Source organism: Perna viridis, chromosome 1, assembly GCF_037379345.1.
Source record: "Perna viridis isolate PV_CMFRI_1.1 ecotype Kerala chromosome 1, ASM3737934v1, whole genome shotgun sequence".
NCBI classification, from domain to species: domain Eukaryota; kingdom Metazoa; phylum Mollusca; class Bivalvia; order Mytilida; family Mytilidae; genus Perna; species Perna viridis.
Genome location: NC_142445.1, coordinates 40,405,945 through 40,429,739, shown reverse-complemented (window position 1 = coordinate 40,429,739; position 23,795 = coordinate 40,405,945). Strand labels below are relative to the sequence as shown.

Below are 23,795 nucleotides of genomic sequence, written 5' to 3'. Positions count from 1 at the left end.
CCTCCTTAATACAAAATGGAACAATTAAATCAATAGGATTTATGTTTAAAGAAGCATGTCAAAGATTGAAGTTACTTATAATGTTGAAGTGTCAGGTCTATAGAAAGAATTAAATTAAAATATACTTATCATTTATTCGGCCTGTACTAGAAAATAGGGATTTTGTATGGGATAACTATACATCATATGAATCGAATCTTCTTGTGAGTGTCAAGACAGAAGCTGGTAGAATTATTACTGGTCTCCTGGAAAATTAATGATGTATGCTGAACTTGGTTGGGAACCACTTTATAAGCTCCGTGAGAATCATAGGTTTATTCTGACGTTTAAGATTATTAATGGACTTGCTCCAGATTACTTGTCAAATCTTATACAACCTTATATTGTCAATATCAGTGATTACAATTTGAGGCAGCAACCTCATGATGATATCCTACGTTTGCCCGCTTGTACTACTATGTCTTATTCAACTAAAGAGCTTTATTCCGTCTACGAATGTGAAAGTACTTTAATTCGTGTATATCAATTTTCACAGTATAACGTACAAAAACTGCTTTATGGCAAAAAGCTTCTTTCATAAAACGACAATTTAAGGATTGTACTAGCTGCATAAAAATGTAATAAAAGATACGAAACGATTTCAGTAGTACACTATAATCTTAAGCATGCATATGTAGCTTCTTCCATATATATTTTGCTGGTATTAATGTTTTGTTTACTTTGTATATTTATCATTGCACTATGATATTTAATTGCAATCATAACATAGATTAATTAATCTTTATGTTAAAAAAGCTGTTCTCAAAGGTTTTTTTAAAAAGATTAACAATTATTTTTATAATTGACTTACCGTTTCTATCTAGAATAAATTTGAAAACAAAATTTTGGGGTAACATACCAATGTCAGATAATTACATTTTAAAAGTGAATTCCGCATTCGTAATATATACATAGTATTTTTTTATTCTAATACAGCAAATAGTTCAGAAGAATATATTCAAGAAACTTTAATATTAGTTTTACTACATTATCATTAAAAGTGAAATAGAGTTGTCCTTTCTTTTACATATATATTCTTTCAAATATTTGTTTGTATATATTATTTTGTATGATTGTTTATACATGTTGTATGTTGCTATGTATGGACTTAGTGCAGGCGGTGTTGCCATAGATGTCACAGCGGTACGAGTTCGAGTCCCGCGGAGGGAACGACCAAAATTTTGCTTCGCAAATTTGACAGTTCTAACATCTTTGGGAATTCTTCAGACCCTTCTATAAGTTTACGTTATCTTCCCTGTATCAATTTGATCCGATGGATCTGTGTAGCGAATAGAGTCATCACATTCTGAGACGTTGTATAATATTGATTTGTTGTGACATGCATCATTAATTTGATCCTCTATCCTACATAATAACACCTAGATGAACTGTCCCGTACTACCATACATCGTGTAATAACTTACAGCCCTAGATTAATCCTACGAGGAGGAATTACCCGACCAGCGAAAGCTATATTTTTTATATAGCCTAACTGGCCGAGTGGTCTAGGGTGCTGGACTTAGTGCAGGCGGTGTTGCCATAGATGTCACAGCGGTACGAGTTCGAGTCCCGCGGAGGGAACATCCAAAAAAAATTGCTTCGCAAATTTGACAGTTCTAACATCTTTGGGAATTTTTCAGACCCTTCTATAAGTTAACGTTATCTTCCCTGTATCAATTTGATCCTATGGAGCTGTGTAGCGAATAGAGTCGTCACATTCTGAGACGATGTGTATATATATATATATATAGACCTAGCCTGCTTTTCAATCCATTTCATTTATCATAGATAAACTTTTTTTCAGTAAAGTAACTTCCTTAATACATCATCTGACAATTATATCGATCAAGCCAAAATAGAAAAAGAATAAATGAGCCTTTAGTTACACAATACAATAGTATTTAAATTACAATCCTTCTGGTATGTATTAAGTTTAAATATTTCGTGTTGCTATTTTTGTTCAAGGTCAGCACCGTGTATTTGGAAAAACCTATGAGTGGTAAGTTTAAGAAATCAGTAGTATTTATCGTTTATGATATAACGCCGTTTTATTTTCAGTAAAATGACATTAAGTTCATCAGTTCTGAACATACTGAAATGTGTGCCACTGTATTACTATTTCCAATATTCATATGGCCTATTATCATGAAAAATCTTCATTGTTTGTTGTGCGTAATGCATTTTCAAATAACGAAATTTTATCGTTTTGTTTTGTTGCCTGCTACTCAATGTTTCCTACTATCAGAAAAATGAAACTTGAATCAGATGAGAATTATCTCGTATTAAATATGGCATCATTTTTTGTCAAAAAAAAACAAAAACAAAACAAATTAGCTATTTATTTATTTATTTAGTTTAGTTATTCATCGTTTTTTATTACAATCTTATATCTTCGACTATTATAATACTTTTTTGAAAGTTTGGAGGTAAAGAGAGAGGTACAAACTTTTAAATTTTAACATTTTTGAAAACAAAACGATGGCGTGTTACAGTTTGAAAAGGGACAATTAAATCTTTGTAAATTACTTGTGCATTGACAAGCATTGCAAATGCAATTCAATATATTAAAAAAATTTTAAATCCAATTTGCGAATATAACATGTGATTTATCGTGTATATAATTACCTGAGTTGTAAAGCGACCTAGTTCAAGTATTTGGTTAGTTAAATCTATTGAGATTGTTGGCTATGTATCAAAGCAAACAAAATGAATAACTCGTGGTAGTAGTATATTACTGCTATTACTGATAGATTTGCTGACGAAGTGGTAAATTGTTTTTGTAGCCTTGTGGTCTACAATATGTATATGAAAATTGGGTAAACTAAAACAACTTGCTAAATATAAGACACGACGATAATTTCGAAAAGCCTGATGACGTTTTCTATTCTTTTGAGTCGATGATTTTTGTTTCTTTAATAACAATTTGGGTATCCATTCTTCCTAGACCAAATTTATTCATCTTAGTTTAATCAACACTGGACGTGTCAGTACTTGGACCATCAAAAAAAGAGGCTGAATTCCAATGGATTACACCATCAGAGCTCTTACAAAACACGAAAATCTTGGTTTGTATGGAGCATATTTACGTTGGAGACTTAATTGTTTTTTGATACTTTAAAAAAAAACGTTTCATAATACTTGCTAAAATCATCACCATGCATGAAATTGACAAGTGCATCCGTTAAAATTTTAAAGGATCGCTATGTAAGGCACAAGGATCCACTATTTAAGTTAAAGTATCATAATGAAACGGCATTAAACGCATGTTAACGATAGGAACAAAAATTATATTTCTTCTTCGTAACTTTCAAATCTCGCGAAATTTGTTTGCATCCCTCACCACCAATTACACTTCCATTATGATGCTTTTGACTTTCATCGTAATTCTTTTAAAATCTTTGATTCCAATTGTTGTCTTTTTTTTTAACTTCAATCGTGATGCTTGAAACCTCCATTGCGATGCTTATGTCAGTAAATTTGCTTAGAGATGCTTTGAACAATTGTCATGATGCTTTAATGCTAATAAGAGGTTACTCTTCGAAACACGTGTACAGCATATAAAAATTTGCAATATTTATTGTTGGCATTTTTGTTATAAATAAGTGTGATGATGCTTTCCTTTAACAAGTATTGCGACGTTTGTCAAAAGCGTGGTCATAATTGTTAAAACCATCACGATGAAATACTATTATGACGGAAGTATCGTTATTGTGTCATATTCAGCCACTCAAAAAGATGAAAGGCACATGAGCTGCTGTGTCCAAGAATAATCAAGGGAACCAAGGTTATAGCGGTAATCAAAAAAATGTAATCCCAGGACAGACCAGACATGGACAACAAAGAACATAACGTAACTAAAATCATACATACAAAGTAATCAAAAGAATGTTATCCAGGGACAAAGACCAGATATGGAAAACATAATCATAATATGTAAAATCATACATACAAAGTAACAAAAGCAAATGAGCAACTCGGACTTAGCCAAAAACTGGAAGCATCGACCAGGTGCACCGGTAAGGTAAGCGTCCCTTGTTTTTCTAGAAACACACCGAGTTGCTCATACAAAATCAAGTCCGGGGTAGAGGAAAGAGAAAAGGAAAACTATGACACATTAAACAAATCAGTTTTCATTGCGCAGATGGACACACCGTAACGATCCACGCGTTCATGATGACGACCATAAACCTTCTGTAGTGATGTCTTCAATCTTGTAGCCACATAACCCTGTTCCAGAAGCCTATTTGTTAGAATTCTAGCACGATTCAAAAGACTGCGTAGTTTTGGCAAGGTCTGGCATAACGTATGAGTTGTGATATGAACACCCTATATGCAACTGCTGAAGGGATGTTGCCAACTGATGAAAAGAAAGTTGACAATTCTGAATGAATTCATCACGTTTGTCGTAAAGTTTGGTCAATAAAGGACAGGTTGTTAAGCTGATGTGTGATGAAATGGGCCAGAATAACGTCGCGCAGAACTAATATTCTTTTTAGTTGACGATACCTTGAGAGCTGCGATGTATAAAGATACTTTTTGTGCAACTGGGGTTGTGAATTTTCTGAGTCAGAATAGATCGGACAGTTCCTTTCAGATTATAATACAAGACCTCACACAGCCCGAATAACATAGGATTTTCTTTGTCAACAGAATACTTATGTCTTGGTCTTGCCTTCAAAGTCCCCTGCTAACATTCCTATTGAACAAGACCTCAAAGTCTGTCACATTGCCTTTCAAAGGCATTAGTAAAACCGGCTAAAATTTCAGTGATAACAGTTTTACAATAGAATGATAGTTGTAACTTCCATTCAGTGCCGTTATCAAGCAGTTGGTGATGAACAGGGATGCCATATTAAAGACTGTATCCCCTTTTGAACTTCTCTTTGAGGTGAAAATTGATTTTAATTTGATTTCGGTCATCGTGCTTTTACTGAATGCCTTACGAAATTCCAATGTGTTGTTGAAAAGACAGTTGTTCGATATTGTCTATATCACTTTAATATCATTTTTGATTTATGGTGTTGATAAAATATACTAAGAACAAAAATTAATACATCATTTTTTTTTGTCCGCTAGTATACAAACATGGTGGTTGTTTCTTATATAAAGCGGAATTGTGTAACACTAGCAATGAATACTGCCCATGGAAACCACTTATTAGTCACACAATTTTCAATTGAAAGAAACACAGGTTTAGTCGAGATCCATTGGATTATAATTCAATTGACCCGGTCTTATTTCAACGATAGAGTTTTTCCCGGTACGTTGTCGAGCGAGAAAGTTGAGCGTAGACATATAGGTAAAGTGGTATTGTCGTATGATCGTGTGACGGGCGATTTAAAGGATCGAAAACTATCGTTTTTTTATTATAATTTCAGCATGTTTTTGTTTTTTATTTATTTTTTTTTTTTTTTTTTTTTTTTTTTTTTTTTTGTTGGGGGGGTGTTAGTTAATTTGTTAACAGAAATATGAATTTATCTTTTAAAATGAAGAAAGCAATCGTATGATGAATGTGAATATCTTAATTTGATATAATAGATTGTTTCAGTACTTAGCAACACTAAGCCCTATCATTTCATCGAATTAACTATTTTCTTTTTCTTTCTTTCTTTCTTTTATGCCGAGTAGTTTTACAACCGACTTTAAGCTCAGGAGTCTGGCAGCAGTTTTTTTTTCATGTATCTCCAACACTATTAGGTTAAGTCAGATTCAAGTCACCTACCTGTTGTCAAACATTCGTGAGAATTTAAAACTATTCTGGATATTTCCCTTTGTATGAGCTATTTTTGATATTTATTACAATAAAAAAGCCTTCTCAGAAATTACTGGACAGAATTGACTGAAAGTTGATTTGTTTGTTCCTTACAATATCCTACAAAAATGACGGTTGGGATTTTTATCCATGAAAAACAATGCCGCTTATACAAAAACAAATGTAGCTTATCGTGCCAGATGAGCGATTGACATAGGATAAAAGCGTTCAGTATGCTGATATCTGTCTGTGGTCAAAATTCCGTGAAAATTCGTTAACCCATGTTCGGTTTCCGTCCTTTACAACGTTTTGTTTCTTATGTTTATGGTATCTTCTCCTTTAGTAGTAACTACTGAACCTCCCAGAGCTTCTAAGTATACACAGATTTCAGTTGTGTTTGTGCTGTTCATTTTTCTCTATATATTTTTGGTGTTTTTGGTCTTTTTTTTTTTTTTTTTTTTGCTTGATGACGCTTCCCAAAATATATTGACTCAAAATTAAGAACAAAAGACACTAAAAATTACAATCAATATGGTTTTATAAGTTAAAAATCAAGCGTGAATACATATTTTTAACGCAATCGAAAATTAGTATAAACACGTTTCAAAATGTCTAATATTTGCTTTCAGTTTTGCGTGGTTTTTTAAATAGCATGCACTGAATTTAATATCATTGATAAGAAGTAAGTGTAGTCAATCGCATGCAATGCTATATTTAAGGTTAAAACACAATTAGGTTTAAAATACAAATCTTTGAAAAAGGATATTATTTTAATATATTCATTTTTTCCAAGCTTCTCAGATACAATTAAATCAAATAACTTTTGTATTTTCTTGTATTTCGTAATGAATAATTCTGTTATAAAGTTAAATGTTCAACAAATTGTAAAATCATAATTACTGAAACTGTGCTTTACATGTCAAAATAAAATATCTGCAAACTTCACAGTGTACCCTAGACGCTGAAAAGTATACAACTAAAATGAATAGAAAATCCATCTTTATCTATATGCCATCAGAAATATGTCATGAATACGGAATTTTTTTTAATGTTGTTACAAATTCTTATCCTTATATATCCTTACTAGTCAAAATATTTTTTTCTATTTAAGGTAGCCATTAACGTATATGCATTGTATATGACATTAAACACTTATTCTCTGTGAAAAAGTGGTTTTATTTACTTTTCAGGTGGCTAACGAATTGTAACATTTTCGTTTTTCCTTTTTTCCTACTTGCATTTTAGATTATCATCGTAGTAAAAAACAGAAATTTAGATAACATGGTGATACCAAATCGGCTCTCGTGATACCGATAAACGGAAAAAACATAAAATTAGAACGTGTCGTCAGAACACCACATCATATCAGTATAGTGTTTAATAGTTTTTGCTTTACCGTAGAAGAAGTCATAATTTGTAATTTATCGGCAATAACTAAAGCTTTCATAAATAGGTTTATTCGCGATTTTGATTAAAGTAAATCAACGTGCTTTTGAAGTAAGTTGAAGAGACTGTCCATTTAGAAAGCGACCATGTACTATTTTATGGATGGCACATGGTAAATTTTATCCGACACATTTTCGTTCCAATATAATGTTTATATCATATGTATGTCCAAAAGTTTTAAATCGACAATGAATGGCTTAGAAAATGATTTTACATTTCTTTTTGAAAGCTACCGAATTTTGTACAAATAAAAGAATTATCTCCTTTTTTCCATGAATTTCAATGCTTTCTATGTAATTTATTTCTCTTTAACCGTTGCAGCCAACCAAAAATCAATACTCACCTTCTTGAAAGGAGGCATTTGTGGTATAAAATAGATGATTTTTTTTTAAACAAAATTTGTCAAGTGTCACCTGCCTGGTTTTAGCGTGGATGCCCTCTTAAAATAAATAATAATAATCCTGTGGGTTGATCTTTATCATCATCTGTTTGATATGTGCTGTTGACTAAACTGTTTACATTTAAACTGTACTGTTTACCTGTTATGTGAAAAATAGGGGAGGGAAATCTAAACAAAATAAAACTTAAATAGGTACATAGCCTTTGTTCTAAGCTCTTTTATTAGAAGATATTTCATCTTTTTAGCATATTCAACCACAAGTGATACAATCAGTACAGTCTGTCTAAATGTTGAGTTTTTTTAATATGAATGCAGAAACTTTTTGTTCTAGAAATACAATGCACTAAACTACCAATTATGTAACTATTGCTAAATTCAATGTATGCAAAACATTTGTTTTCCTTGAGTAACATCAATCTCGTAAAAAACATTAAAACTAAAGATTACAAGATCTAAAATTAAATCAATCATGAGAAAGACTAAAAAAAATATCAAGAAAAAAAACAATCCAGAAACGAGTTCTACCTAAAATTGTCAATAAAGAAAGCTACTAGAGTGCTTAATGCATACATTTCTTCAAATTCTTTATTTTCCTTTGTTATTTTTATTTTATTTTATTTATTATTATTATTATCATTTTTTTTTTTTGTCAATTTGTTTGTTTATTTTTGTTTACTTTTATTTTTTCTTTAATAATTGTTTTCAAACATATAATAACTGTCAAAAATGGATTTCTTTCTAATTTTATAGAATGAACACCAAAAACTCAACAACATGTTGTGTCTGAAATGGCAATTAAAGTTAATAACAGTGGTAAGATAGTTATTAGAATTTTGAAATTTATAAGCCATTTAATGTCGGTTTCCGAAGTATAGTGTCGTTGAGCACTATGGATATAAAGTAGCGCACTAAAACTTTCTTGATTTCGACATTATGAAGATATTGTTTTTTTTTCAAATCATAGGGACACTGTCATTAGGGTCGACCAAAGTCTTCTAGTTAAGAGATAGTTTCATCTCTACATCAAAAGACGTCACTTGCTGTGGTTTACAAATGATTCAATATTATGTACGTGACGAGTATTTTCGGTGGCCAGGTTATCGCTTTGATTTATACTTGCAATTTTCTTTTTTAATCTTGAACTTGAAGATCAAGAATAATGAAGGGCACATTGTCTCTACCCTGTCATAAGGTTCTACTTGTATTTTATTTGTATACTGTTCCCTTTTACATTTTAAATTTGTGTGATTTCACTTATTTTTTATCTTTAATTGTGAACGTTGTTTGTTAATAGAATGTAGGATCAATAAAGGAAACCAAGATTCTAGCAGAAACCAAACGAATGTAATCAAGGGAAAAAGACAAAACAGGAAAAAAAGATACGCTCAACAAAGAATATAAAATAATAAAAGCAATACATAAAATGAAACAAAAGTAAATGAGCAACCACTAAAGATGACTCCACTAAAAATGGGAGCATGAATTAGGTGAAACAATAGGGTAAGCGTCCTTGTTTTTTTTTTCAAACACGCATCGAGTTGCTCATACAAAATCAAGTCAGGGATAGACGAAAAAGGTAGGAAAAAATATGACACATTGAACAAATATTTTTCCATGGTGGAGATAGATACACGTAAAGCTTCTGTAACGATGACTTCAATCTTGTATCAACATAACCCTGTTCCAGAAGCCTAAATGTAAGAAGTATAAAAATGCTGCATAGTTACAGTAACCTCTGGCATAAACGAATGCTCTACATAAACGATGTACTTTCCTTTTGATCAGATCGTAAATGCTTTGGACCAACTTGGTCAGTGCGTGATATTTTACCATGATTTATAATATTTTGTACATGTATGTGATGATGCTTATGATTATGATTATAAACAGCCGAAATTATCGGTTTTTTGCTATAAATTGAACTTGTTTCAGTTTTACAACCACCCTTTCTGTATAACCTTGCAGTACAGTACAAATTTTACAAAAGTAACGAAAACAGGGTTGACTTTATTATACTTAATATATCAATCTTGGAAACGGACATTTGCATATGAAAGAAAAATCAAGGGAACCAAGGTTGTAGCGGAAATCAAAAGAATGTAATCCAGGGACAAAGACCAGACATGGAAAACAGACATACACAACAAAGACATAAAGTAACTAAAATCATACATACAAAGTAACAAAAGCAAACATGCAGAAGAAAACTACATGTAGCATGCACTACTGTTTTCACCAAGATAGTCAAAGACTATTTTCAAGCTTTTACTGTTAAAAGCATATTTTTAAAATACCTGAATTTCAATAGTCAATGCTGCCTACATCAAGTGCATAATCTAGGCACTAGTAGAGGCAAATGGTTACAAACCAGACTGTAGTAAAGGTCCATTCAATTCAACTTTGATGTCTGTAAATAAGGGATTAATATATAAAGGCACACATGTACGATGTACATACCAGCACTTATCAAATATTTGAAACATAAAGTTTGTCCAAGGTAAATCTGTTGGTACAGGAATGAATATGGGGCAGCAACCGAAATTACTATTAGTGTAAACCCCATCTAAACGAAACCAACTACCTAACTTGAGAGCGAGATAAGGGCAAAAAACTCATATATGCAAGAATAAAGAATCTGATTGCTATCTACCCTCACTTTTTGAGTGATGTTATAGTATAAAGAAACTGGTCATTATTTATCTCCAGGGGTGGGCGGCTAAAAAGGGGGGTGTCAAAGAAAAAAAAATACAAATTTTCTGATTTATTGAATGGGGGAAAGGGTCATAATTTTCTTTTAATATGAATCATTCATGGTTGTATGACACAAGTAAAATTTATGCCAGAAAATGTTATATGCACTTTTATAACACAGTATGCCCAATGTATGCTATAAGCATTTTAAACCCCAGACTACAAAAAGAATTGCTCCCTGTGTACGTAACATACACTTTTATACTTGGATGCTAAATACTTTCTTATAACCCAGTCTACACTTGAAATCACTCACCATCTCACCCACTTTCATACTCCAGTCAACATATAAAATCACACCCAATGTATGTAATATAGTCATTTTTACTCCAGTCTGCATATAAAATCCCTCTCTGCATATGTAGAATGCATTTCTGTACTCCATATTTGTTTATAAATTTACTGCCTGTGTATTCTGTATTTTGTTTTTTGCCTAAGTCTGAATATGAAATTAATCCCTGATCAATCTAGATGGATTTTTTACACTTTGGTCTGCATATTTAAACCTCCCTGTATATTATCTATGGAATTTAAGCCTCTCTGTATATTAAACCACTTCCTATTTAGTCTTTGTGCACTTCTATAGTGCAGACTTTATGATTTTTAAATCAAAATTATACATACAAAATGTACTTTCATTATGAAATGAATACTGACACTCAAGAAATTTTGACATTAAAATTTACTATTCTTTGTTTAATGCATTTACACTTGGCATTTACACTTCCATCACATGCATTTAAAGTTGAGGTCTCATTTTTTCATATTTTTTAGTACATTGTAGTTGAAAGAGGGTGGGTTGGACATTTTACCGTGTTTTGAAAAGTGGGGTCAATCCTGTTTTTCCAAGTGTGAACCATATGCTATGAATTCGATCTAGTTTAATAATCGAAAAATATTTATCATGAACATGCTACATCAGATAATGTACCTCAATCACTATTGACATAGTGATCTAATTGGCCTGCACATATATTTCCAAGCACCTAAACGAAAGGTAAATGCACATGCACATACATGTACAATGACATGTTCAGATTGTACTTACTAGGCATGATTCTATACAAAAGTTAATGGAAAGCAAGTGAGACTCCATGTCACAATGTATTTTAGCTTTTTCAATTCTTTGATGATTAAACATATACATTGTATGTAGTATGATAATCATGATAATACCAAATATAATACATAAATGTTATGGTCAAAAGTACATGTACAATGATGTATACATGCAGTCATGCATGCATGTGTACTTCAAACTAATAATGACACGAATACAAACTTGTGCTAAGACATAAAGTGTCCTTTTCAAAAATGATATCGTTACCTATAAAAATGCTTTGTTACAATGTACAAGTATATGTACCCAAGCAGTTATCAGAATCTACAAATACTTTTCTTTTTTGTTACAAATGATTTTTTTTTTTTTTTGTAGCCTGAACAAAACATTGAGTGTCTCACTTCCGTTTAAAACTGATTTATAATATTAGATACAGACCAGGAGCAATTAATATTCCGCATATCAACTTATTATGTAGAATTATATAAGTTACTGGAATGTACAATTGATAAGTACATGTATATATTCCCTCAGTTAATAGCCCAAAACTATCATTACCATAGATTTTCATACTTTCTTGTGAATTTTATTCTTCTTGCTCTTTTAACACAGGGTGTATACAAATGTACACTAATGTGGGTTCAAACAAAAATGTTAAGCTACATGTTCATGTACAGTATATGCTTGTGTTTATCTTCATTAATATGTTACAGTATTCATGTACATTTGTTGCTTTGGTAAAATTTGTAGTCCACAATGTTCTGAGATGAACATTAGAGTGCCTACACTTATGTATTAATAATTCACATGTCAAATGTACAGACTGTTAATACATGTATGTACATGTTTTTATACATGTAGCTAACATTTAACTTCTTGTGATCATACTTAATCCACACAAAATATAATCACTGCATGTCATTTATAAACAATCATTTTGTATAGTTACTAAGGGCAATTAAGGGAAAGATAAGTGTATAGAAGATTCCATAAAGAAAAAGCAAGTCACACTAGCAAACCAGATCTGGGTCTGCTTATTTATCAACCAGTATCTTACATGTATGAAAACCTTTAATCATGCATGTATATGTAGATCAACTTAACAGGTTATGCCCTGTACCAGTAATATAAATTTCCTAGCGAAATGTAAAATCTATCCTGTCCCATACAAAGTGTCTAAATAACATTCAATTTAATACATATCTACGTTTGTAGAGTGCTCTGCTGTCACTTGAGGAATATTCCAGCAACAAAAACAGTAGCTTTTATCATCCTAACACTTATTCTATACACATGTATACATGCATGCCTGTAATATGCTAAGAATTAATTTTGTCCTTAATTTTTTGTCTACTTAAGAATTTGTATAATATGGGGTAGGCATTGCATAAATCAGCGAGCACCGTGAGCTTTACCATATGTGTACCATCTGTGCGAGATTCGTACAAATAATAAAGGACATTACATAGAGGGGGATCAACACGGATGAAAATGTTTGCTTTGCAAGTGCAATATTTTTATTTATATCTAAGCAGCAAGCAAATTCAATTTCTATTTGAAAATCTGTCTTGTTAAATAATGGGTTTTTGTTAAATAAATGAATAACTTAAACAATTTTTTTCCCAAAATTCCAACCCCATACCCACTTTCCCCTCGCTCTCAAAATGGTCAATAGCACTTCGCAATATTGTACATTTTGTATTCTTTAAGCGCATATCTAGCAATATCCATTTCAGTTTTGGCCTGTCAGATCAATCTGTACAGATACCGGAAATATTACAGTTCTCCACGGATGGTGGGAATATTTTACACATATCATGTGACGTAAACAAAATGCAGACTACAGCTGCAAATTCCAAACAAGAAAATTATTGCCTTTCCTATCTTAGAAAAGCTATGCTTCGATTTTGATAATACAATTGGAGTTATGTTTTTTTTCCAAGGCGGGTTAGGCTCTTGAAAACAGCAATAGTTGAACAGCGGAGATACACGTACGTACACATCCACGTGTTTCCCGAAGTTTTTAAAAGCATAACATTCTCTTTAAATAAGCAAAATAAAATAGAAAAAAAGACCTGAAAACAATCAGAAAAGATGAATTTATTTTTACTGAAACGTAATTTAAATCTATATTTTTTTATTTGTTTGATTAAAGGAAATGATGAATTTTCTTCGTAAGGACAGTCACTTTTTGTTACTTCCGGAATATGACTTTATTTTTCCTTAGTATATTGGGGAACCTTAAGGGAATTTTATACAATACACGTAATAACTGTAGAGCTCACACCGCTTCGCGGCGCACGCTATAATTGAGTTGATAACTGGGATATATTTTCATGGAGCACTTTTTATACAAATATATGTAGCCCAGATCTGACAGTGCATAGGCACTTGTTTCTGTCAAAAAATGGGGAAGGGGCTGTCCTTCCACTTCACTGTTGACAGAAACAAGTGAGTGTACTGTGTAACACCAAGCAATCAGATAACAAACTTTACACATAATGTACACAAGGAGAAAAGAAGAAGTGCGAGTCTGTATGGCTTGACTTTCACTTCAATAATTTGCATATTTGGTGACAAACCTGTGGTTGTGGAGGGTTTTCCCGAACCTAAGTTTATCTTGAAGGAAAAAAAACCATTGATCCGACGTATAAATCAACATTAAATACATACCATTTCCCCGCTTTTGTCTTCAGTTCTTGGTGAAATCATGCCAAGTTACTTGAACAGGTGTTGACAGCTGAGCTGACATCGTAGAAAAGCTTCACATTGATCCTAATGAATGATCAAAAGCATTGAATGGTCGAAAGTTATCGGTAGACGTGGCAAGATTCTTTCATTTTTCTTCAAAATATCTTTCCGATCAGTTTTAAACCGAAAAATAAGAATTGTGTGTCAAATAAGAAATTACAATGTAGCATGTGAACCACGACATACCGTTTACATTCTAGTATGAAGGCATTCGAACATTTTCTCTCCGAAAACGCTACTCCTTATGGCCCCGCCATTCTGACGTCACAAAAGTCAGTGTAGAGTTATTTCCCTTAGCAAAAAAATCTTTGAAAATTGATGTAGCTTTGCCACTCATTGACCTACTTAAAACTTTCATTCATTTCAAAATTAAAGACCTCACGGCCTTTAACCAATCTCACACAGAACCAATGTCTTCTTGTTCTCGTTTTCTTGCATACTCCTCGACGGCGTCCATAAGAACTTTAAAGTTATAATACCAATTTATGGAGCGTTGTTCACCGTACTTGGGACATTTAGAAAAGATATTACGCAGAGTTTCGTTTTCGATGATGGTTAAATCTCACGTAACGACGTGACCAGAAGGACCCTATTTGAATGGAGAGTTTTTGCAAGAACAGTCAGGTGGTTTAGCTTTGAAGTCTTCAATCTCGAGGTTCTGCAATAGCCTTTTATAATTGAAAATTTTGGAAGCAATGAGTGAACTGTTTAAATTTGTCGCACACAGTATGCCATAAACTTGATTAATAAGCTTTCTGAAACAGGAGGAGTGCTATTCAACTCCCAGGTTTCTCCACTAAATAACAAAAACTTAACATACGAATCAATCACAGACTCAGATCGAACAGTCCCATAAAGTGTCTACAGCGCTGTCCAGATAATGTCTGATAGTGGTGGTACAGAGGTTGGATTGGTCTCCTCTCCAGGGACCAGCTTGCGAAATTTCACAATATGAAATCGAGACAAAGCATCTGCAATTTCATATTTAACACCAGGCACATGTTCATTGAATATAGCAAAATTATTTCTAACAGCGGACATAGTTAAACGTCGCATAAGTTTCATAATAAAAGACTCCTTTGAACGGCCTTTTCTAATTATTTGTACAGTAGAAATATTGTCACAGTGGAAAACAATCTTTTTACCCGTCCACTGAGTATCCCATAACACTGCTGACATGACCTTTTGGGTATAGTTCTAGAAGTGCCATTAATTCTGTATAATCTTCCATATTGCCTAATCCTACAGGCCAATGTCCATAAAACCATATGTTTTTGAAAAAAAAAAACATATCCGATTTTAGACGATGCATTTGTTTGTAAAGATAAACTTTCCGCACTGGTAAGCTCATTGTCGTAAAACATATCAATGCCATTCCAACTAGTCAGAAAAAAATACCACATTTTTAGATCGGCTTTACATTCTGCGTTTAAGTGGACATAATAATAACTTTTCTTAACCGTTGACAAAAGATTATACAAATATGTGACGAAAGACCTTCCAGGCAATATAACCCTACAAGCAAAAGCTAAATGTCCTAATAGTTGCTCTAATTCTTTTTTGGTGCATGATATTTTGTCTATAATGAATTTGATAAAACTTGTAATGCGCTCCACTTTGTCCATAGGTAATCGAGTTTGCCTGTTAACTGTGTGAAGGATAATACCCATATACTCTAAAACGAAGGTAGGGCCTACTGTTTTTTTTTAGCAGACAAAGGAATATTAGGCTTGTTAAAAATTAAAGATAACAAAGCCACTGTTCTAAAACCACAATCTGAAGGCTTATCAATATTAAATAAATCATCTAACAAATGAAAAATTACATGTATATTGTAATTGTTCTTAGCTATACATGAAATACTCTCAGACAACATTGTAAACAGACAATGACTGGACCTACACCCAAATGGTAGTCTAACAAAATGATAATACTCATTATTGAACTTAAACCAAAACAAATGCCACTGTTGTGGACTAATTGGCAATTGCTTAAAAGCATCTGATATGTCCACCTTACAACAAATACTGTTTTGACCATACGCCATAATTGGATTGATTGCATCATCGACTTTAATGTATGTCAAAGAACATAGATCTTTGTCTATCAATTCATTAATGCTACTTATTTCTAGTTTATTGTACAATGTAGAAAGATCCAGAATCAGTTTCTTTTTACCTGAATATTTATGTGTAGCCACACCAATAGGACTGACCCTATAAAGAGTGGAAGGAGGTTTTTGAAAAGGCCCATCAACAAAACCCTTTTGTATTTCATCATTTAGCAATATTTTCACTGTGTCTGGATCTTGCCTAGCCGACAAAGCATTTTTGCATTCATAAGTTTCTACTAAGGACTCTGAAACGAGCATATCAAAACCAAACTCTAAACTATGACATAAATCAGAAACAAATTGTTGGTTTGGGTGATGTACTAATTCTTCTCTTACCTTCACATAGTCAATAAGTGTAGAGGCTTTGTGTAGTCACTTTTATTGGCAGGCAGTGGAACTGTTTGACTTTGAATTTGCTTGGAAGTGTTCGTCGAGCTCTGAACTTGCTACAGTTGAATTTCCCATGTGATTTGATTGGCAGTGTTTACAAATATGAAAATACTTGCAAAAGTGTTTACTACAACCACGTGCCCAATTAAAATTATTTCAGATTTGTGTTCCTTCCATGAATTGAATATCCCTGCCAAAAGAATCAGCTTCCCTGTAACTGACAGCACTAGAGGACTTTTTGACGCACATAGATGTTGAGTGCAAAGTAGAATGACACTTTGCACAAGAATTTACTCTAGATCCAGCACAATTCCGCTGTCGCAAATCAGAATCACCTTTTAACCAATCGATTTTAATGTTGTGCTGTAACAACATAGCTGCACATTTAGCAGGAAAAAATACCTTATGATATTCATAAAATTTGCTAGGCCAAATTCTTGCTGTTTCTACAATATGGGCAAAATATAGATCAAGATCTAACGATCTGGCTGGATAAGCAGTACACACAACTCTTTTATATCTCCCAAAGGCAATAATAATTTCATCTAGAGATAAATTTGAAATAGGTCTTTCATTAGTGTCTTGAGAATTTTTGCTGAACGGGATTTCGTAATTTGGTATGTGATATGTTTAAATTGATGTCTTTACCTGAAATGATTTGGTTTCTTAATTCTGGAGAAATTAAATGAGTGTCATTAATAGATGTCGAAGCACACCAAAAGAACTCTTCTGAGCAGAATAAATGAGAACAGTACTTTGCATTAAAGAGAGTCCCTGCACCGGCAAATGTTGAAATTTACGGAACTGAGGCTGGGCGGCTATTACCTGAGTGCAGTTCGGAGTTAAATATGGAGGACTGTTCATTGCTGTATTTACATTAAATCTTGACTCTGCACCCGACTGTTGAACTTGTTGCATTGTCTGACGGCACAGATTGAGAGTGTCCATAATAAAATTTCCGGGTCGGTCCTGACTTCCTGCGCAAAACGAATGCTCACTTGTATCTGAGTTTACAACTTCAGAAAGTCCGATTACTACGCCAGACCCAATCACACCTGATACAACAAATGTATTTGCGTGTTCCTATGCAAACCTACGTCAGTCTCATTTAGCAAACTTTGCCCTAGGTTCGCTTCCTGCGACGATAAAAGTGCGTTTGCTTGCAAAAGGTCACTTTGCTCAGAACTTCCACTATTTCCCGCATTTTGCGTAACTTCTGCTTGCCTAGAATTATCGATAGTTGGGGCATTTTCCTTGGAACTATTTTCCCTTTCTAAGTTGTCCACATAAAATTTCTTTAAATTGTTGTGACTTAAATTAATTGTCACATTAATCCCAATGTTCTTTAAGCCTTCTTTTAACTGAAGAGTAGTCTAGTAAGCTGGATTATTAGAATTCAAAGAAGTAGTCACTCTTCCGAGACCGACTAGCCAATTTGCGTAACGCAAGTTTGGTCGTACAGTTCGAAATTTAATGAATCGATAGTCAGTGAATAAAAAACTCCATCAATAACAATATACCACGAAGAAATGTTTATAAAACTAGGCATCACACAACAATATTGTATCAAACGAATATAAACTATTAAAAATTTCCCAAAAATTTGACCCTGACTGCATGAAATGAAAACGAACAACTGGTGCTTGATTTTGAAAATGAGGCTGGGTGAAATAAATATTGTGTAAATTTTGCATGGTTTTGACCTGAAAATTTGCTTTCTCCAACGACTTTAACAGAAAACAAAATATCGGTCATATTTTGGCCATCTTGGATTTTACGGAAAAACTATTTTGCAATTTTTGTTTCACATGGGATCATACCCAATGCACTATAAATTATTAGTAATTGCTGAAATCACTTTGGATGATTTTGCATGGTTTCCTCAGAGACAGTCTCTTTAAAAGTCAAGTCCGGGGTAGATAAACGAGGACATAGCAATTACATGGAGGCTTTTTATTATTATATACAACATACAATTATAAAGTTTTCCCTCTTTGGGTAAAGACACTAAACAAAACCTTGACATTTTTTTTTTTTTGTTTGTTTGTTGTTGTTTTTTTTTTTTTTTTTGGTTTGGTTTTGTTTTGTTTTTTCTTTAATACCCTGATATATTACCCTGTGCAATCCGCAACTTGGTTGCAACGCTAAAGTTTCGTAAAGTCGACAATACTTTCGGACCGGCATGTTACCAATTACCTAAAGTAATTATCCAAAATGTCTTATCTGTGTGTGCGTGTGTGTGCGTGATGACTTGTTTGTATTTCTCTATTTTTATATGTATTGTGTTGGCTCCACCATTCGGCATTTATTGTCTCTGTTTTCTGTTTTTTGCGATAACTTTTGCTAATCTTTCGAAACTCTTGAGATATCGTAACTGTAACAATGCTTGGAATCAGCCTTTAGAATTGATAGCATATAACAAGAAATCAGAAACGTTAAATCACGCTCATTGACAAATAGACTTCATAATTCTTTGGACATTTTCAGGTAAACTATTTAAGATTTTGAGGTAAAAATTGTATTTCTGTACTAATAAAAGTTTGTCCTTGTACTGCATATTTGACAGGTGTTCCTTTTTTTCAAATATTCCACATATCATATGTACTTGATTAATACAAATGAATGCATCACCAGATATTATGTCTACTACAATACGATAAAATAACTTTAAGGAATGCGGTAGGTATACAAAAAGTCTAGGATATGAAACAATCCAAAATACTTCACCTATATTTTGTAAATGATAAACCATTTTAATACATCCGCAGCAAATAACGCATTAATGATTTCAAAAAAAGACAAATGTAATATTCATAAACTAGAACGAATCAGGAAAAAAACACTTATTGTTTTATTTAGCAGCTGTTAAACTGGAAATATGATGTTTCAGTTGTAGTCAAGGAAGGTGTTGAGGGAATTAGCACAAAGCTTTTCAATAAAACAATCACTTCTGCTTTGTACATGTTTTTGATATCTGCTAGAATCTTGGTTCCATTGAAACTCTTTAACACCAAAATAAAAAAAATTAGGCCCAACATTTTATTTTTTCTAATTTTCTAAGATATCGAAGTTTCAAAATTGAAATTGTATACATAAGTCTTTTCGAATTGAAGGTGGTGACCCTCGTTTCCATTATGTAAAATATCTATTGCGCTAAGAGTAATAACGACGATTTGTATACAGGAAAAGTTTAACCGTGAAAAGGAAGAAATGTGTATACAGGTACGCAATAGAACAAAGTTGTACAACGAATGAGTAGATTACTGGAGCATAAGCACTGAAACATAATTATTTTAGCATTTTATTTTATTTGTTTATTTCTTTTACTCAGGCATCGATATTAAGGGTATTAAATGGTTCGTTTTGTAGATACTATGTTGTATATTAACTGATATGATTCAAGTATGCCCAGCTGGTCCAGTATGGAATATACGTGCGGGAATTAAATGCTCAGACGAAAAAGAGTACCATTGTTTGTTTGATACAAACGCAAAAAACACTACTACTGGATTCTTTGTGGAACAATGCCTGTCTCCAAAACAGTATATTGGTAAGGGTACTGAGTGAACATGTTTCTTTAAAAGGAAACAATTATTCCGACTTGCCATGCTTTAATTACATGTGTATCACAGCTTATTTACTGAAATTTGAAGAAACCTCTAGATCACTGTGGCTTCATTCCTTGTATTAAACTTCTTGAAGCTTGATTTGGCTTCCTGTTTTAATAATAATATTCAAACTCAAGACAGAATTTGTCGTCAAAGTAGGGTGAGTGATATATGGCAGGCTAAAATTGTATGGTAATCATCGCAATTTTCTTCGTAAAAAAGAATCGAGTTGGAAGTTTGTGCTTTTGATAATCAGTTAGTGCATTCTATCCTTTTAAAACAACAAACATGTAAGTATTTGTTTTAAATTTAAAAACAAAACCTTATTTTTTTATTTTAGGCAAGAGGTATGTGCTGAGTGGTAATTTAAACGCCTTAGACTGTAATGCAACAAGGTACACACCTCAGCCTATTTGGTCCTATAATACAAGGAATTCTGAATGTCCTTTTCAAAAATCACTTTGTAACGAAGAAGGACAATCTGTTGTCGATAGTGGAACTACGGAAATTGACAGAACTTGTAGATGTAACTATCAAGACGGCTATAACTATGTAATAAAGCCTATAAATCCTTGTAAATGTTTCCCTTACAAGGAGGATTGTTCCTGCTATGTACACCATTGTGCTGATCCAACGGAAAAGTTGTCTCCAGGTAATGTCACATCAAGTTCTTTATCTTTTAATTTATATCATTTTAGATTGGGGGCGGGTGTAACCTGTTAGAGGACAAAGATAAATACATATTGATACACCTAAATGCAAATATGTAGTTCTTCCCCATGCTTTGTAAAAAATAATTCCAAATCGTCTACCAAATATACGGAAAATGTTTTCAAAATGCTGATTTTTGTTATCAACAACATATTTGTCCAGTGTAGTAGACGCGTATCAACAAAAGTCGGCATTCCAATGGGAACAAATTGTTCTCCTATACTTGTTGACCTATTACTTTACTCTTAGGAGGCTGACTTTATAGCTGATCTGATCAAAAAAGGAACATCGTTTAGCTAGATCCTTAAATCTTAGTTTCCGCGATATAGTTGGATGACGTATTATCGTTAATTATACTAGTTTCGGGGATTTGATACATCTCGTCTACGCCAAAGAACTTGAGATAAAGGATGCTACAGACACTGTGAAGCCAGCTTCATGTCTTGACCTACACTTAGAGATCGATGATTAAGGAAAACCATTTTATTGACCAAACTATAGGGCAAAGGCAATGAATTTTCATTCTGTATTATCAACTTCCCTTTCATATGCGGCAATATTACCCCTTCAGTACCTGCGTATTGAGTTTTCATATCACAACTCATAGGTTATACCAGAGCTTGCCTTACTTTGCAGGCCTTCTGTATTTCTCTAGACTTCTTACAATTAGGCTTCTTGAACAGGGTTATGTTGCTAGAAAATTGAAGCCATCATTAGATTTATGGTCGTCATCATGCAGTCGTGGATCGTTACGGTGTATCCATCTGCACTATGAAAACTGATTTGTTCAACGTGTCATTATTTTCCTTTCCTCCTTCGTCTACCCTGGACTTGACTTTTTATGAGCAATTCAGCGAATGTTTCTAGAAAAGCAAAGTATGCTTGTGTTCCGATGCACCTGGTCCATGCTCCCAGTTTTTGGTGGAGTCCGAGTTGCTCATTTACTTTTGTTACTTTGATGTATTATTTTGGTTATTTTATGTTCTTTGTTTTGTGTTTTCCATGTCTGGTCTTTGTCCCTGGGTAATATTATTTTGATTACCGCCATCACCTTGATTCCCTTGATTACTCTCTCACGAACAAGGTATTTTGTTCTTGTAAGATTTACAAATTAATTTACACTAAACCGATATTTTGATTTCCGCTAGAATCTAGGTTCCTTTGATTACTCTTTCAATTTAAATAATTATGCTTTTAACAATTTTACACTAGGAAGTTTTTTTTAAGTTTACTAAACATTTTTTTATTATTAAAGATACGAAACTAGTTCATATCCATACTGTATTACTGTATACTGTTTTACTCAGTGAAGTGCCTTATAACTTCCTGTCAGACTGAAACTGGGCTTTCGTTGCTTTTAATGTTTAAGGTTAAATTCGTATCAATTACCGTTATATTTATTTTTACTTAAAAGAACCACATATTCCCTCGGGCTGAATATAAAAAAGCTCAAATATAATTATGACTGTCTTGGTCAACATAATTGTATTAATATTAATCGAGGAAAATATGTTCGTTTACTTACGACAATTTGCAGCATTATTCTTCGTGAATAATCAAAATAATATTAAGCGATATTTAAGCAGCATACCTATCCTTTTCATTGAGTGTGAATGAAGCTCTATCACATATCAAGAAGAGTTATTTGCAACGTGTATAATTGTTTGGTGATTTTCGATAAAAATGATTATCGTACGAGGTCAACTCCAGACAAAATACCCATTAAAACTTGCACTATTAAATGCTGTTCTGTGTGAGAATCAGAGTGAATGGTGGTGGTGGAGAAAACATACAAACTCTTCCATTAAGTCATATTCAAAAAGTTATCTGAAATGTAACATTTTGTATAAGTATTTCGAGGTATAAATTATATGAAACGCATTGCAATTTCATCATCCACATGATCCAAGGGAGATAACTCATTTTCGCCTTGTCATTCTTTTTTAACTTTGAACTCGTTTTTCTACATTCTCTGACAATTCTAAGAATTGTTTTGATAGACCCTATACTATGTGCCAACATGGACAAAATCGTATTTTTTAACTAAGCATGATTTATTATTTTTCAATTTTGCCTGATTCGTTCAAATTCCAGGATTTAAAAAACTTATGCAAATATCTATTCTTCAGAAAACACTACATTACGTGAGTTTTATAAGACCTAACACATTGATAATTGTATCTGTATACTGATTCAACCAACTTTTGTTAAGTCATATACAGTTGGTCAATACTTTTTTAATGACAGAGATGAAAAAGGATATATCTTTTATTTCCTTATTAATGATGTTTCGCATTATTATGACTATTTTGAGATAGCTGTATAATCATAGTTTTGATTAAATATACACGTCAAAAAACACCAACCAACAAATTTCAATCGTATAAAGTATTGAATAGTCATTTTATACAATACTTGTATCGTTATTTGAAGTTTCATTATGCTGCCTGCAATACAGGTTGTTTTTTTTAATATGAAATAAAATCATTATCTGCAACAATTAAGGACTTTCTTAATATAGTTGATCCTCTTATGCACAGATATATATATATATATATATATATATATATAAACGATACAATTTAAACTGATCCATACTGTTTGTCAATTTGAAACTTCGATTTGCGTTGGCTTTTTGATTGGTATTTATATTATGTGTATACGATAAGTTTATTTTTGTGTCATTCATACTGTATGAATGACTTAAATATCGCTTATCATATTGTTATCACATTGCCAACTTACAGTTTTTTTAACGGGTTTAATATAATGGT

At 32.7% G+C, this 23,795-nt stretch overlaps 1 protein-coding gene across 5 annotated transcripts in view; it reads left to right on the top strand.

Annotated features, from left to right (window-relative positions):
• The first annotated feature begins 1,917 nt into the window (after window positions 1-1,917).
• The window catches only part of LOC148628753 (uncharacterized), a 48,818-nt gene continuing 26,940 nt past the window's right edge, over window positions 1,918-23,795 (top strand). For 4 of the 5 annotated variants that reach the window (XM_088593673.1, XM_088593658.1, XM_088593650.1 and 1 more), the window contains exons 1-4: window positions 1,918-2,038; window positions 8,388-8,450; window positions 20,072-20,252; window positions 20,651-20,962. In XM_088593673.1, the coding sequence (XP_088449799.1) occupies window positions 8,412-8,450; window positions 20,072-20,252; window positions 20,651-20,962 (532 nt within the window). In that variant the 5' untranslated portion in view covers window positions 1,918-2,038; window positions 8,388-8,411. The remainder of the gene's footprint in view (window positions 2,039-8,387; window positions 8,451-20,071; window positions 20,253-20,650; window positions 20,963-23,795) is intronic. The other variant, XM_088593666.1, reaches the window with a different exon arrangement.